Source organism: Drosophila subobscura, chromosome O (genome assembly GCF_008121235.1).
Source record: "Drosophila subobscura isolate 14011-0131.10 chromosome O, UCBerk_Dsub_1.0, whole genome shotgun sequence".
Classification (NCBI taxonomy): domain Eukaryota; kingdom Metazoa; phylum Arthropoda; class Insecta; order Diptera; family Drosophilidae; genus Drosophila; species Drosophila subobscura.
The window spans coordinates 26,504,257-26,519,052 of record NC_048533.1 but is presented as its reverse complement, the minus strand read 5'-3'; the positions used below and the strand labels follow the sequence as shown (position 1 = coordinate 26,519,052).

Here is a 14,796-nt window from a genome sequence, read left to right as displayed (position 1 = left end):
AAGGCGTTCCTAGAAAGGCGCATGTATAATTAGAGCTATGAAGCATGTCCGGTGAAGTTTGCCATTTAAATGTGGCAACAAAAGCAAAAACAGCAACAGTAGCAGCAGCAGCAGCTGGGGCACAGAGGTAGCAGGATCGCCACTTTGCCATTACCAACTTTGAAATTGGACAAAACACAACAAAAACAGTGCAAGGGAGAGTGAGTCGAGGGGGTTAAGGGGGTACTACACTGTTGCCCAGATATATTTTATAATGCCACAAACATGCACGACTTCAGCTATACATGAGACTTTGTGTGCATTTCGTTTAGTTTACGTACTGTGCCTCCACATGCAAACAGGACACGGACTCAGATTCAGATTCAGCCAAACCCCCATCCAAACCCCAGCAGCAGACCAGACACAGTCCCCGGGTCTGGCAGCAGGAAGTTTGTGTGCAACTTTATCTTTTGATTTATACAATAATAAACAGAAATGTGCACAAAAGTTCTTTGTACTTCTTCTGCTGGCTAAGCAGGAGGAGCAGCAGCAGAAGCAGCAGGAGCAGGGCCTGAATTGCAAAGTTATATCGGGATATGTTTACATGAGCAGTTGACTCTTGCTAATTGGAAGCAACGTCAAAGGAACTACCCTCGGATCGCTTTCCAGGCAATTGTCAAGGCTTATTACAGTAGCTTATTGCAGCAGCTCTCGCCTTGGACAGAGAATCAGAAAATGCGATTACAATGGGCAGAAGCACTCCTATTCAGAGTGTATTTCGGTCTGCGTGGATCGATTTTCAATTGTAGGCAACTCAACGAGTTGTAAGTGGCCCACACCTACACCCATACCCACCACACACCAGCCCGCACAAATGTGTGCCCAATAACCCATTAAATGCATCCAAATGCAATGGAACACGCAACCGAACTCTGCCTTCGGCCCCTGTCCCCGGACAACCGGTAACTGGTAACCGGCAACCAGCAACCAGCAAGCTGCACCATGTGGCATGGCGTCAATGTGGTGCACATTAAGCTTAACACCGCTTAAATGCGAGTGGAGCAGAGCTTTAAGGCGCTGCCTGTAATGGCTGCCACGGACGAGCGTTCATTTCGTATTCGCTGGGGGTGCCGCGTAATAATGTTAAATGTCAGGTGCAATGCAGCTGCAGCTGCACCCGTAGACGGAACCGAAGCCAGCTCCTGTCCCTATCCCACCAGCAGTTGTAGTCGTAATCGAAGTGGAAATGCAAGTCAAAGCCAGAGCCTGAGCCTGAGCCAGTGCCAGGGCCAGAGCTGGAGTCGAAGCGCACCAGCAGGCACTAATTAAGTTGCCCGGGAGCCGCCGCGTAACTGCCATAAAATATGCGCAGTGGGGGAGCTCGAATTCGGATCCGGATTCAGATCGGTTTGTCGGCCCCGCCAACTTAGCAGCCATGGAAGCCGAACACACACTCACTGCACACAGTTGGTGCACCTTCGCGGGGCAGAATATACTTGTACGATATTTTATGGCATTGGGCTAAGCGAAGTGGACTCGAGTCAAGAAGTTCTCCATTTGTTTTCAGGCTTAAATTTACACAAAACATGCAACTAAAGACTGTGGGAAAGGAGAAGGAGCCATTTCAGTCGGAAATGCAGGAGTACGTACATAAATGTCTTACTCAGTCAGAGGCGCTCAGTCGAGACGAAGCTTCGATAAGTCCATTTCCATTCATGGTCTACCCCAACAACTAAATGCTTGAGAATGTTTTGGCAGAACTTCCACTTGAGGTACAAAAAAATAAAAACTCAACAAAAATAAGCGAATAATCTAATGTTCCTATAATCTAATTTGCAGCAGCAAATTAGTATTGGGTGTTCGTTTGCTTAGAGTCCTCCAGTTATCTATGGGGAAAAAAAGCTTTGGCCTTAGATGTGCCTTTGGGTCGAAGAATGCTGTCCAAACCAGTCAAGGGTGCTTTAATGATGCGGTAAAAGAAATACGCCATCAAAACGGTGAAGCCAAAATCGGACCAAAACTTGAGCATCTGCAAAATTAATTTTAATACAAAAGATTTGATCGTTCACAGATATAACCTACCACAGTATAGTCGGAAAAGTCCGTATTGGTTCTAGTGTTTTTGGTGTTTACCGCCACCAGGAACATGTGCCAGATGTACACGGAATACGAGAGTCTCGAAAGTGGCGAAAACGATCCAACAAAGGGCCAGTGGCCACGTTAGAGCACGAAGCCGGAAAGCATAATCCAATCTTAGCTGGCTTTGTTTTTAATCCATCAATCTGAATTCCAAACATTTCGCCCAACTGCCATCAGATACAACAGATCCTCTTGACTGGTTAATCGGGTGAGGAACAGATCAAAGTCCGTGAGTGTTCGCCATACTCGACTCCCAGCGCGCGAGATCCCATTAGGCGCTCGTAACCCTACAAGACAACTCTGTCCATTGATTCCGTAGCACTGACGATTATCGGTCCGCAGGCCACCAGAGTCCCTATAGCGTTCACCATGGTAACACAAATTCGATTGCAGGTGTTGGTGATTTTAGCTGGCAAGAGCCTTAAGTGTAATCAGGGGTTTTCAACCATCTGAGATAAGCATTCACTCGTTGAGTAGTCGATTAAAATCAGCCTTGTCACAGAAAGCGCCGATCAGACAGGTAGTTCTGAAGCTAAGTTCATGAGAAACTCCCTGATAGTATTTAATCAGTGGCAGTTCTAGGTAGACGGAACGCTATTTTGTTGTGACTGCTTATCATTTTTTGTTAATCGTTTTTTGTATTGAGTAGCTAGGGATTTTCCTGTGCGTCTGACTGGCCAATAGCCATAAAAATGTTGACCTTTGATTTCAGAATAAGTACATTTGGATGTCTACCGTCTGTTCCTGATACTCAAAGATCAGAAATCAGTCAGTTCTGATTCATTAGTTTTGTACACTGAACTCTGGATGGTAAATGTCCTGAAATATTATTGTTTGCTTCTTTAAACGCATTGTATTTACCAATCACGTACCCAACCACTATTTTGTGATAGTCATGGTTAGTGACATAATCAGACATCTGTTATATACGATTTATTGGCTACTTAAGCGAATTTCGTTAATATTTTCACACATTAGAGTGTCATTTTCAAGAGTCATTTGGCGGTAAAGCATGTGAAGGCCCTTCAAAGACTGACATCTGGTCAATAGCCCGATCTTAGTATTAAATGATAAGTCCAACTATTATCTGTTATAGATAAGAAAACATTTAATGAAATTTTAAGATTCTTACATCAGAAAATAATAGACTAAAATAACATTATTTAAAACTAAACAGAGGCAAACGGTGGGACTTCTGCTTCCATCGCTTTAGGGAAATCTTGCTTCCTGGTTTCGTTGTCATTCGACTGCTCCTGCTGGACTGGGGCATCGTTTAAATCTACCTTTGGTTCCATGGGAGCTGCTGTCTGGCTAACAGTCTTCGGCCGGGGAACAAGCAGACTATCAAACCCGGCCAAAGGAGCCTCAATTATAATGTACAACACATACGATATCAATAGAGTAATTCCAAAGTCAGACCAGAACTTAAGCATCTGAAAAATTAAAAGTAATGTTGGTTCCAGGCAAACACTTTTAACCCACGACTGGAACTAAAACTTACCACATTGTAATCCGATAAATAAGAATTAGTCTGTAGGTTTCTGAGGTTCACTTCCTGGATGAACATGTGCCAGATGTACACGGAATAGGAGAGCCTGGAGAGAGGCTGCCACAACGGGGAGGATAGAAAACTATTTGCCAGACCACCATGGCCCTGCATACAGGCGAAGACGATCCAGCAAAGGGCCAATGGCCATGCCACTCGGGTGAGTGTGTAGTAGGAAGAATCCTCGAGAGTGGACAACGGCGGAGCACTCCACTGGGCAGCAGGATACAATGCGAAGATCGATGTGAAGATCATGGCAAGGCTAAGCAACCATCCGGACCACACGGCAATCCGGCTTAACTGGAATTTCTTGCCCCTATTAAGGTGGAGGAAGTACCCAAAGACAAATCCAATAAGCCAAGGAGCCGAATGCGTGTGCGTGGCTGAGTACAGTTTCTTGCTGGCATCTCCTGCCATTCCGTTCCTGCAGTAAAATAAGGTCAAAAGAGTTCAAAGACACACAGAAAGATAGATAACACACTTCATGAGCATTGAGAAATTGTTGACCATCATTGTGGCAAAAAGGCAACACGAGACAAGCACTATTAGTACCACAATGCCAGCGGCTGCCTTCTTTCCCCACTTATAGAGAGCAATCAGGAGAAGGGGAGAGAGGATGTATAGTTGCATATCCACGGCCAAGTACCAGGAATGACCAAGGCACTAAAACAAAAATGTAATCTTATCAATCAATGGAAGGAACAGAGTCCTATGACTTACAATATTGTTTGATGCATAGTTTTGCACAAACAACAGCGTCCAGAACCAGCCTTTTTCGCAGGCTTCTTTGCCAGTATACTCCCCAGAGGCTAGTGGTCCGTCTGTGATAAGAGTTATCAGATTCATGTACACAAGAATGGCCACTGCCAAGATCGGAACAATTCGAATGAACCGATGCAGATACATCAACGGCACATTCAGCTTTCCATTGGATCTGACAGAAAGATAGGAATGAGTTTTGATGGATTTAAAACCATTCCAAAATTTACCTCTCCATTGATCGAAGCGCAACCATTGCCACCAGCAGGCCACCGATAAAGAAAAATGAGTCTACTGAAAAAAAACCGTGCAGAATAAAGCTGGAAAAGGGTTGCACGGCCCACTAGAACATAAAGAAAGGATATTAAAGATCATTTGTGTTTATACCCTAAGGCTGGAACTAACCGAAATAACAAAGAGATTATTAATATTCGGCGAAAATACCGAAAATATATATTCGTGGCTAAAAATCACCCAGATCAGGGAAATGCAGCGGATTCCATCCAGGCAACTAATAATATTCGGATTCGATTTGCTGTCGACAATGCGGAAGACAACTCGGGAACTGGCACGTGCCGAGAAAATCTTCACAGTCACTGGAACCCGGTCTGAAAATCAAACATCAAGGTAATTCATTCATCATCAGTTCTATCAGTTACTTACTTTGATCCTGACACAAGAAGTAGTCGTACATTGTGCACAATGCCACAATAGAACCCATAAGGCCAAGAAGCACACTGCAATCCAGAAGAAGGTAAGTCAAGAACATTCTCTTCATACCTCAGGGTAGTACCTACACTGTGAAAATTTGCATGCCATTCCAGGGTTTCGATTCATTTGTCTGGCAGCTGGTCTCGCTAATTCTTATGCTTGTGCTACTCGAGTTGAATAGTTTCTGCATCAATTGGCCAATAAACGTATCCATATGAGCGGCAGAGCATGAAGCCGGAAAACAAGACCCTATCCTCAGAGTACTGGATCCTAGCGCCGCACTCTGACTTGTAGAGCTAATGGGTACGATGAGAAAACAGTACTTTCCACTTATGCGGTGACTGCTGGTGACTTCCTTGCTGATTTTGACGCACTCATCGAAGTTACCGAGATGAAATGCGTTGCCGTAGAGTAGACCCGAGGGAATAGAGCCCCAGGCATCGATCACTGCTCACAAAATTATCAAATTTAGATCACACTCACTGGAATTCAATGTTTTGTTATTCACTTACTCTTCAGTGCCCACAATTTTCCAGCTGTCAATGCCTGCATGAATTGAGCCATGTCCGCCAGACACAGCAGATCCTCTTGACTGGGTACTCGTGGGTGAAATAGATCCAAGTCCGAGAGCGTTGCATTGCGGAAATGTTCGGCAAACTCTACTCCCAGCGAGCGCAGCTCCATCAGACGCTGGTAATCCTGTGGAACATCTCCGTCTTTTAGTTGTGCGGCACTAACAATTAGCAGTCCGCAGACAAACAGAGTGACTATAACGTTCACCATTCTAATACTTATTCGATTGATTGTGTGTCACCATTTACCAGTGATTTTATAGGAGAACTTCAAAGGCAGTCTGGCGATAAGACTATCTAGATACTCACTCAGACTAGCACAACGAAGCACTTAATTCAATCGAACATCATTGATAAGTTCTGCTAATCAGTATAATTTCGGCGTAGTCGGAAGCACAAATCTTGTTTATTTATACTTTTCACAAGTAATCGTTTAATTTATTTATTGTTCAATGGATTTCAGTGGGCTCTGTTGATATGTGCGTTCCATTTCTTTGTAAAGAATTAAATTAGCAGAATTGTAGAAAGTCACATGCAATTTACTATTTTTCCTATAGATTCGTGATGATTGACAGGACACAACTCTGCCCAATGATCATGGGACTTGGCAGAGCTGTTTGTACTTATACACGGTAATCGAAGAGGTTAGGGATAGTCTTGTGACAGCATGACCAGCATCGACCAGCTTCAATGTCCTAGTTGATTTAGCCATGATTCTCTACCCTTTTGGATAAACGAAGTAGAAAAATTATATTAGAACTTGTGAGGAAAAATATCCTCACACACATAGGGTTAAGGCAAGTCTGTTTATAACGGCAAATTGGCTGAGGGCTCTCTCTCAGAGCGATGAGAGAATTGTGTGAAAACTCGGGCGGAGGGGAGAGGAGAATCACGAGAGAGCAGAGGGAAGATCGGATCAGACAGGCAGTGTCTGATCCCGTTACGAAGCAGGTGGAAAGCATCGGAGACGCCCATGGAAAAGTACGGGCACCGCGTGCACGAAAGTCTCGTTGTTTGCTTGGCAGCGTCGGCCGTGGCCGCGCGACGTCGACCCAAGCGGCGTGCAAGGGGAAATATACCCTCGAGAGTGAAATCCAAGGTCCAACCTGTGTCGGAATATAGATTAGGCCAAGGAGCAGTCTCAAATAGCCCTAAGTTCAAGCCGTAAGATTCTAATAACACTCTTATAAGAGAAACCTCCAAAGCCTTTTACTTGTCGCACAGGCAACATAACTACATACATACATACAAACATACATATGTACATACATACATACATATGTAAAAATATTGTTGCGATGAGCAACAGCTGAGTACGCCTAGCGCACCATAGGCGGACAAAAGGCTAGTTACAAACATAACTAGCCATAACTATCTTTGTCTCTGTTTTTCCATCTCTCATAACAAGTGGCAGAAAAAAAAGGAATGATCAAACTAAGAAATTAATTCTGTCCTAAAAATTCGATACTAAATGAGATCGACAGGCTCCGATACAAGTTCCGGCATTTATGCCGTAATATATTGTACGTATTAGTTACATAAAGCTCACATAGCTCACATATTGACTGAGCACGGTTTTTAAAACGTTCCAGCTCGTTTTATTCAATTCATTCGAATAAATATTGCTCAAAAATGAATGCTACAATACAAACAAAACAATTTTTACTTGATGTACTGTAACACATTTAGGTATTAGCATCTATTGCCATTCAGAGGCAGTCGTTTTTTCCGCTTCCCTGGGCACTTCGGGCTTATCCACATTCCTTCCGTCATTCAATTGATGCGGCTGTACATCGGCTGAAACACTTTTCCTCATGAGTCGTAGAAGACTATCGATTCCGCCCAAAGGTGCCTCAATTATAATGTATAACACATACGACATCAATAGAGTGAATCCAAAGTCGGACCAGAACTTCAGCATCTGTAAAATAGTAATTTATGTTAGTTCTACTCAAACAATTTCAACCCTATACTGGAATCAAAACCTACCACATTGTAATCCGATATATAGGTATTGGTCCGTAGGATCCTGTAATTTACTACCTGGAAGAACATGTGCCAGATGTACACGGAATAGGAGAGCCTGGAGAGAGGCTGCCACATCGGGGAGGATAGAAAACTATTTGCCAGACCACCATGGCCCTGCATACAGGCGAAGACGATCCAGCAAAGGGCCAATGGCCATGCCACTCGGGTGAGTGTGTAGTAGAAAGACTCTTCGAGAGTGGACAACGGCGGAGCATTCCACTGGGCAGCAGGATACAATGCGAAGATCGATGTGAAGATCATTGCAAGGCTAAGCAACCATCCGGACCACACGGCAATCCGGCTTAACTGGAATTTCTTTCCCCTATTAAGGTGGAGGAAGTACCCAAAGACAAATCCAATCAGCCAAGGAGCCGCATGCGTATGCGTGGCAAAGTACAGTTTCTTGTCACCATCTTCTTCACTCTTTACTCGGTTCCTGCAATTGCAAGAAGTCAAAACAGTTCAAAGACAAACGAAAGATAGATAACACACTTCATGAGCATTGAGAAATTGTTGACCATCATTGTGGCAAAAAGGCAACACGAGACTAGCACTATTAGTACCACAATGCCAGCGGCTGCCTTCTTTCCCCACTTATAGAGAGCAATCAGGAGAAGCGGAGAGATGATGTACAGTTGCATATCTACGGCCAAGTACCAGGAATGATCAAGGCACTAAAACAAAAATGTAATCGTAATCAATCAAACAATGGAAGGAACAGAGTCCTATGACTTACAATATTGTTTGTTGCATAGTTTTGCACAAACAACAGCGTCCAGAACCATCCTTTTTCGCAGGCTTCTTTGCCATGATACTCCGCAGAGGCTAGTGGTCCGTCTGTGATAAGAGTCATCAGATTCATGTACACAAGAATGGCCACTGCCAAGATCGGAACAATTCGAATGAACCGATGCAGGTACATCAACGGCACATTCAGCTTTCCCTTGGATCTGTCAGAAAGTTAACAATGAGCTTTGATGGGTTTAAAACAATTCTAAAAATTACTTTTCCATGGATCGAAGCGCAACCATTGCCACCAGAAGGCCACCGATAAAGAAAAATGAGTCTACTGAAAAAAACCCGTGCAGAATAAAGCTGGAAAAGGGTTGGACGGCCCACTAGAACATAAAGAGAGGATATTAAATATCATTTGTGTTTATATACTAAGGCTGAAACTAACCGAAATAACAAAGAGATTATTAATATTCGGCGAAATTAGCGAAAATATATATTCGTGGCCAAAAATCACCCAGATCAAGGACATGCATCGGATTCCATCCAGGCAACTAATAATATTCGGATTCGATTTGCTGTCCACAATGCGGAAGACAGCGCGGGAACTGGCACGTGCCGAGAAAATTTTCACAGCCACTGGAACCCGGTCTGAAAATCAAACATCAAGGTAATTCATTCATCATCAGCTCTATCCGTTACTTACTTTGATCCTGACACAAGAAGTAGTCGTACATTGTGCACAATGCCACAATAGAACCCATAAGGCCAAGAAGCACACTGCAATCCAGAAGAAGGTAAGTCAAGAACATTCTTTCCATACCTCAGGGTAGTACCTACACTGTGAAAATTTGCATGCCATTCCAGGGTTTCGATTCATTTGTCTGGCAGCTGGTCTCGCTAATTCTTATGCTTGTGCTACTCGAGTTGAATAGTTTCTGCATCAATTGGCCAATAAACGTATCCATATGAGCGGCAGAGCATGAAGCCGGAAAACAAGACCCTATCCTCAGAGTACTGGATCCTAGCGCCGCACTCTGACTTGTAGAGCTAATGGGTACGATGAGAAAACAGTACTTTCCACTTATGCGGTGACTGCTGGTGACTTCCTTGCTGATTTTGACGCACTCATCGAAGTTACCGAGATGAAATGCGTTGCCGTAGAGTAGACCCGAGGGAATAGAGCCCCAGGCATCGATCACTGCTCACAAAATTATCAAATTTAGATCACACTCACACTTTAGATCACTGGAATTCAATGTTTTGTTATTCATTAATCACTTACTCTTCAGTGCCCACAATTGTCCAGCTGTCAATGCCTGCATGAATTGAGCCATGTCCGCCAGACACAGCAGATCCTCTTGACTGGGTACTCGTGGGTGAAAAAGATCCAAGTCCGAGAGCGTTGCATTGCGGAAATGTTCGGCAAACTCTACTCCCAGCGAGCGCAGCTCCATTAGACGCTGGTAATCCTGTGGAACATATCCGTCTTTTAGTTGTGCGGCACTGACGAGTACCAGTCCACAGACAAATACGAATACGTTCACCATGCTGATACTTATTCGATTGATTGTATGTCACCATTTTCCAGGGATTTTATACCAAAGTTTTGAAGGCAATCTGGAGATAGCCCTATCAAGAAGTGTGTCAGCCCACGAGTTGATTATAATAGCGATTATTTTGGGTAAGTATATACTGAGACTAGCACATCTAGCACTTAATTTTTGCCAATCAGTATAAATTCGACGTAGTCGGAAGCACACATCTGGTCTCTGTTAATCTTAACGCCCCATATCTTTACAAATTGTTTATTTAGCAGAATAGAAAGTCACGTGAACTTGTGGTTTTTCCTATCGAATTTTAATGCTTGACAGGACCAACCTCTGCCAATAATCATGGGACTTGGTAGGGATATTTTTGATCACGGTATTTGAAAACTTAGGGATATATTCGTCTTGTTGAAAGAAAAAACCACATGTTCGACCACGACCCTCGTATATAATTTCTGGATAGGCATCAAAATCCGAGTCGATGTTGCCATAACTGTCTGTAGAACAAATTATATGAGAACAATACGTATAGGGGGAAAGCATCCTGTATTCACTAAAAAACATTTAATTATTGGCATCTATTGCTTTTCTGAGGCAATCGCTGTTTCCTCTATCCTGGGCACTTCGTGCTCAACCAGGTTCCTTCTGTCATTTAATTCAAGTGGCTGGACATCGGCTGACGTTTTGATTTGTTCGCTTGGAGCTAAGGGCTGCATAATAGTTTTCCTCTGGGGTCGTATAAGATTACCGAGTCCGCCCAAAGGAGCCTCAATTGTAATGTACAATGCATACGAAATCAATAGAGTGAATCCAAAGACGGACCAGAAGTCACGCATCTGAAAAATGATTATTAGTTTTCGTTGCATCTCACCTAGAGCTTTCAATCAACTGTTGGAAACAAAACTTACCACATTGTAGTCCGAAAAATATGTATTCGTCCGGGTGAGTCTGAGGTTCATTTCTTGCATAAACATATGCCACATGTACACAGAATAGGAGAGTCTCGAGAGGGGCTGCCACAATGGAGAGGATAGGAAACTGTTGGCCAAACCACCATAGCCCTGCATGCAGGCGAAGACGATCCAGCATAGAGCTAGAGGCCAGCCCACTCGGGTGAGTGTGTAGTAGAAAGACTCCTCGAGAGTGGACAACGGCGGAGCACTCCACTGGGCAGCAGGATACATGGCGAAGATCGAAGTGAAGATCATGGCAAGGCTAAGCACCCATCCAGACCACACGGCAATCCGGCTTAACTGGAATTTCTTTCCCCGATTCAAGTGCAAGAAATACCCGAAAAGAAATCCAATCAGCCATGGAGCCGCATGCGTGTGCGTGGCAGAGTAGACTTTCTTACTGGCATCTCCTCCCGTTCCGTTCCTGAAATTGCATATCGTTATTTAAGTTTAACTATAAATATACAAATCGTGGACCTACTTGGTGAGCATTGAATAGTTGTTGATCATCATTGTGGCAAAAAGACAAGAAGAGACTAGGAGCACCAGCACCGCAATGCCAGCTGCTGCCTTCTTTCCCCACTTATAGAGAGCAATCAGGAGAAGGGGAGAGATGATGTATAGTTGCATATCTACGGCCAAGTACCAGGAATGATCAAGGCACTAAAACAAAAATGTAATCGTAATCAATCAAACAATGGAAGGAGCTGAGATCTATGACTTACAATATTGCTTGTTGCATAGTTTTGCACACACAACAGGGTCCAGAACCATCCTTTTTCGCATGCTTCTTTGCCATGATACTCCCTATATGCCAACGGCCCGTCCGTGATAACAGTCATCAGATTCATATACACAAGAATGGCCACTGCCAAGATCGGAACAATTCGAATGAACCGATGCAGGTACATCAACGGCACATTCAGCTTTCCCTTGGATCTGTTAGAAAGATACCAATGAGCTTTGATGGATTTAAAACAATTCTAAAACTTACTTTTCCATTGATCGAAGGGCAACCATTGCCACTAGAAGGCCACCAATAAAAAAAAATGAGTCCACCGAGAAATATGCGTACAGAATAAAGCTAGAAAAAGGTTCCACGAGCCACTGAAAAACCAAAAAGACTTAAGAGATAAAAGATTATTACAAGGTACGATAATAAGTTCACTAACCGTAACCAGATCCAGGTTATTTATATTTGGAGAGCTTGCTGCATATCCGAATTCATGTCCAAATACCACCCATATGAGTGACAAGCATCGTATTCCATCCAGGCAACTGATAATATTCGGATTCGATTTGCTGTCAACAATGCGGAAGAGGGCTCGGGAACTGGCACGTGCCGAGAAAACCTTCACAGCGACAGGAACCTGGTCTGATAATCAAACATCGATGTCATGTATGTATGTAATTTTGTTTCCTCAGTTACTCACTTTGATCCTGGCATAGGAAATAGTCGTACATTGTGAACAATGCCACAATAGAACCCATAAGGCCAAGAAGCACACTGCAATCCACAAAAAATTATTTCAAGAACATTTTTCCCATGCCACACGGCAGTACTTACACTGTGAAAATTGTCATTCCATCCCAGGGTTTCAATTCACTTGTCTGACAGGTGGCCTCCCGAATTTGCATGCTTATGCTACTCGAGTTGAGCAACTTCTGCATTAATTGACCCAGAAATGCATCTATGTGAGCGGCAGAGCATGACGCCGGGAAACATGATGCAATTCTCATGTTGTTGGTAAAACGTGCCACATTTTGAGGCAGAAAACCAACGGACACTTTGAGAAAACAGTACTTTCCATTTATACTGTGACTACTGGTGATCTCCTTCCTGATCTTGACACACTCATCGAAGTTACCCAGGTCAAAGATGTTGCCGTTAAGTAGACCCGAAGGAATGGAGCCCCAGGCATCGATCACTGATCACAAAATTTATCAAATTTAGTTCCCACTCACTTAAATATCACTTTCATTATTCACTTACTCTTCAGGGCCCACAATTTTCCAGTAGTGAGTGCCTGCATGAACTGAGCCATGTCCGCCAGACACAGCAGATCCTCTTGACTGGGTACTCGTGGGTGAAATAGATCCAAGTCCGAGAGCGTTGCATTGCGGAAATGTTCGGCAAACTCAACTCCCAGCGAGCGCCACTCCATTAGACGCTGGTACTCCTGTGGAACATCCCCGTCTTTTACTTGTGCGGCATCAGCGAGTACCAGTCCGCAGACAAAGAGAGTAACTAATACGTTCACCATGCTGTTCACTCATTCGACTGATGGCTTTTAATAATTTTTCTTGAATTTTATACCAAACTTTTGAAGGCAATCTGGCGATAGCCCTATCTTTCATTGTGCCAGCCTTTCAGCCGAATCAGTAAGGAGATTGTTATACAGAGAACCGTTTTCATTCTCACAAGAGTCCCCTACCATGTCCAATCAGTAGAAATTCTTGTTAGTCGCTTTACCCCATCTTCAAAGCTTATTTTCCTTAAACAAATTTTGTTTTCGAACCTTTTTCTGCACAAAGAAAATCGGACATATGTATGTAGTACATACATATTTACATATGCACATGTATGTACATACATATGTACATATGCACATACGTAAAAGTGTTTTTTTAATGTAAATACATATGTATGTACATACTTATGTATATGCAGACAAAAGAAAAGAAATGTCATATTTAAGAAAATACATAAAAGATAAAGAAAGAAAGACATAGTTATTTTTTTGATCGCAGTATTATGATCATTTTTTTTTAAGTTATTTTGTTTATATTTCTTTATTTATTAACAGATGCATGACAATGTTACTAGTCTTAATGTTTTTAGTTTTCAATTCTTTTTGTATGATTAGATAGCCGGAAATAAAATGAATACTCATCGCCTGGCCACTGGGAGTCTCTACAAGAGGCAATTACTCAGATTAGGCGATTGAGAGCCCACTTGTAAAAATGTATATTTTGTCAACTATTACTACGGTATTTCAAAATGACAACAACAATTATGTATAGTACATGGTAATAATTATTTTGTTAACTGTTCTGGGACAATCTCTTTGACAGCAGTTTCCTAAACTTAAAGATCGTCTGTCTTCCTAAGATCGTTGTCGTTCCGACCAGTTTCTTACTGGATTCTCCATTGAATCCGGTCCTTCAATTCAATAAATTTAAGGAATGAAAACTCAAAATATAAAATCGTGCACATACTTGATGAGCATTGAGTAGTTGTTGATCATCATTGTGGAAAAGAAGCAAGACGAGACTAGCACTATTAGTAGCACAATGCCAGCGGCTGCCTTTTTTCCCCACTTATAGAGAGCTACCAGCAGAAGCGGAGAGATGATGTACAGTTGCATATCAACGGCCAAGTACCACGAATGGGACAGGCACTGAAACATAAAGTCGTACTTGTCGCAACGAAAGAAAATCAGTGACTTACAATATTGCTTGTTGCATAATTCTGCACGAACAGCATCGTCCAAAAGCAACCGCTTTCACAGGCGGCGTTGTTAAGCGGCTTACTATAAGCGAGCGGTCCGTCCGTGATAACAGTCATCAGATTCATATACACAAGAATGGCAAGATCGGAACAATTCGAATGAACCGATGCAGATACATTAAAGGCACATTCAGCTTTCCCTTGGATCTGTCAGAATGTTAATAATGAGTTTTGATAGACTAAAAACATTTCTAAAAATTACTTCTTACTTACGCAACCATTGCCACCAGCAGGCCACCGATAAAGAAAAATGAATCTACAGAGAAAAATCCATGTAAAATAAAGCTAGCAAAGGGTTACACGGCCCACTAGAAAG

At 42.9% G+C, this 14,796-nt stretch overlaps 3 protein-coding genes across 3 annotated transcripts; all 3 read right to left on the bottom strand.

The window, feature by feature from the left end:
* Positions 1-3,287: 3,287 nt before the first annotated feature.
* LOC117899466 (nose resistant to fluoxetine protein 6-like) lies at positions 3,288-5,932 on the bottom strand. The gene is made up of 9 exons (XM_034809482.1): positions 5,647-5,932; positions 5,221-5,581; positions 5,087-5,160; positions 4,829-5,031; positions 4,654-4,766; positions 4,385-4,598; positions 4,146-4,327; positions 3,620-4,088; positions 3,288-3,551 (listed from the first exon to the last, which is right to left on the bottom strand). The coding sequence occupies exons 1-9, from the start codon at positions 5,915-5,917 to the stop codon at positions 3,288-3,290; spliced, it is 2,151 nt and encodes a 716-aa protein (XP_034665373.1). The 5' UTR covers positions 5,918-5,932.
* A 1,422-nt stretch (positions 5,933-7,354) lies between these two features.
* LOC117899066 (nose resistant to fluoxetine protein 6-like) lies at positions 7,355-10,031 on the bottom strand. Its single transcript, XM_034808833.1, has 9 exons — positions 9,752-10,031; positions 9,307-9,667; positions 9,173-9,246; positions 8,915-9,117; positions 8,740-8,852; positions 8,471-8,684; positions 8,227-8,408; positions 7,696-8,170; positions 7,355-7,627 (listed from the first exon to the last, which is right to left on the bottom strand). The coding sequence occupies exons 1-9, from the start codon at positions 10,014-10,016 to the stop codon at positions 7,406-7,408; spliced, it is 2,109 nt and encodes a 702-aa protein (XP_034664724.1). The 5' UTR covers positions 10,017-10,031; the 3' UTR covers positions 7,355-7,405.
* Positions 10,032-10,482: 451 nt separating this feature from the next.
* LOC117899065 (nose resistant to fluoxetine protein 6-like) lies at positions 10,483-13,233 on the bottom strand. Its single transcript, XM_034808832.1, has 9 exons — positions 12,963-13,233; positions 12,537-12,897; positions 12,403-12,476; positions 12,142-12,344; positions 11,964-12,076; positions 11,695-11,908; positions 11,451-11,632; positions 10,925-11,393; positions 10,483-10,852 (listed from the first exon to the last, which is right to left on the bottom strand). The coding sequence occupies exons 1-9, from the start codon at positions 13,231-13,233 to the stop codon at positions 10,595-10,597; spliced, it is 2,145 nt and encodes a 714-aa protein (XP_034664723.1). The 3' UTR covers positions 10,483-10,594.
* Positions 13,234-14,796: the final 1,563 nt, after the last annotated feature.

What these genes read in the sequence shown, in the direction of transcription:
- LOC117899066 (XM_034808833.1), bottom strand. Translation starts at nt 10,016, where the DNA reads ATGGTGAACGTATTCGTATTTGTCTGTGGACTGGTACTCGTCAGTGCC. An exon ending in GCGCTTCGATCCATGGAAAA is followed by an intron (nt 8,685 to 8,739) that starts GTAATTTTTAGA and finishes ACTTTCTGACAG; the next exon opens with ATCCAAGGGAAAGCTGAATG. An exon ending in ATATATCGGATTACAATGTG is followed by an intron (nt 7,628 to 7,695) that starts GTAGGTTTTGAT and finishes ACTATTTTACAG; the next exon opens with ATGCTGAAGTTCTGGTCCGA.
- LOC117899065 (XM_034808832.1), bottom strand. Translation starts at nt 13,233, where the DNA reads ATGGTGAACGTATTAGTTACTCTCTTTGTCTGCGGACTGGTACTCGCT. An exon ending in TTTCCTATGCCAGGATCAAA is followed by an intron (nt 12,345 to 12,402) that starts GTGAGTAACTGA and finishes TTTGATTATCAG; the next exon opens with ACCAGGTTCCTGTCGCTGTG. An exon ending in ATTTTTCGGACTACAATGTG is followed by an intron (nt 10,853 to 10,924) that starts GTAAGTTTTGTT and finishes ATCATTTTTCAG; the next exon opens with ATGCGTGACTTCTGGTCCGT.
- LOC117899466 (XM_034809482.1), bottom strand. Translation starts at nt 5,917, where the DNA reads ATGGTGAACGTTATAGTCACTCTGTTTGTCTGCGGACTGCTAATTGTT. An exon ending in GCGCTTCGATCAATGGAGAG is followed by an intron (nt 4,599 to 4,653) that starts GTAAATTTTGGA and finishes TCTTTCTGTCAG; the next exon opens with ATCCAATGGAAAGCTGAATG. An exon ending in AATTTCTCAATGCTCATGAA is followed by an intron (nt 4,089 to 4,145) that starts GTGTGTTATCTA and finishes ATTTTACTGCAG; the next exon opens with GAACGGAATGGCAGGAGATG.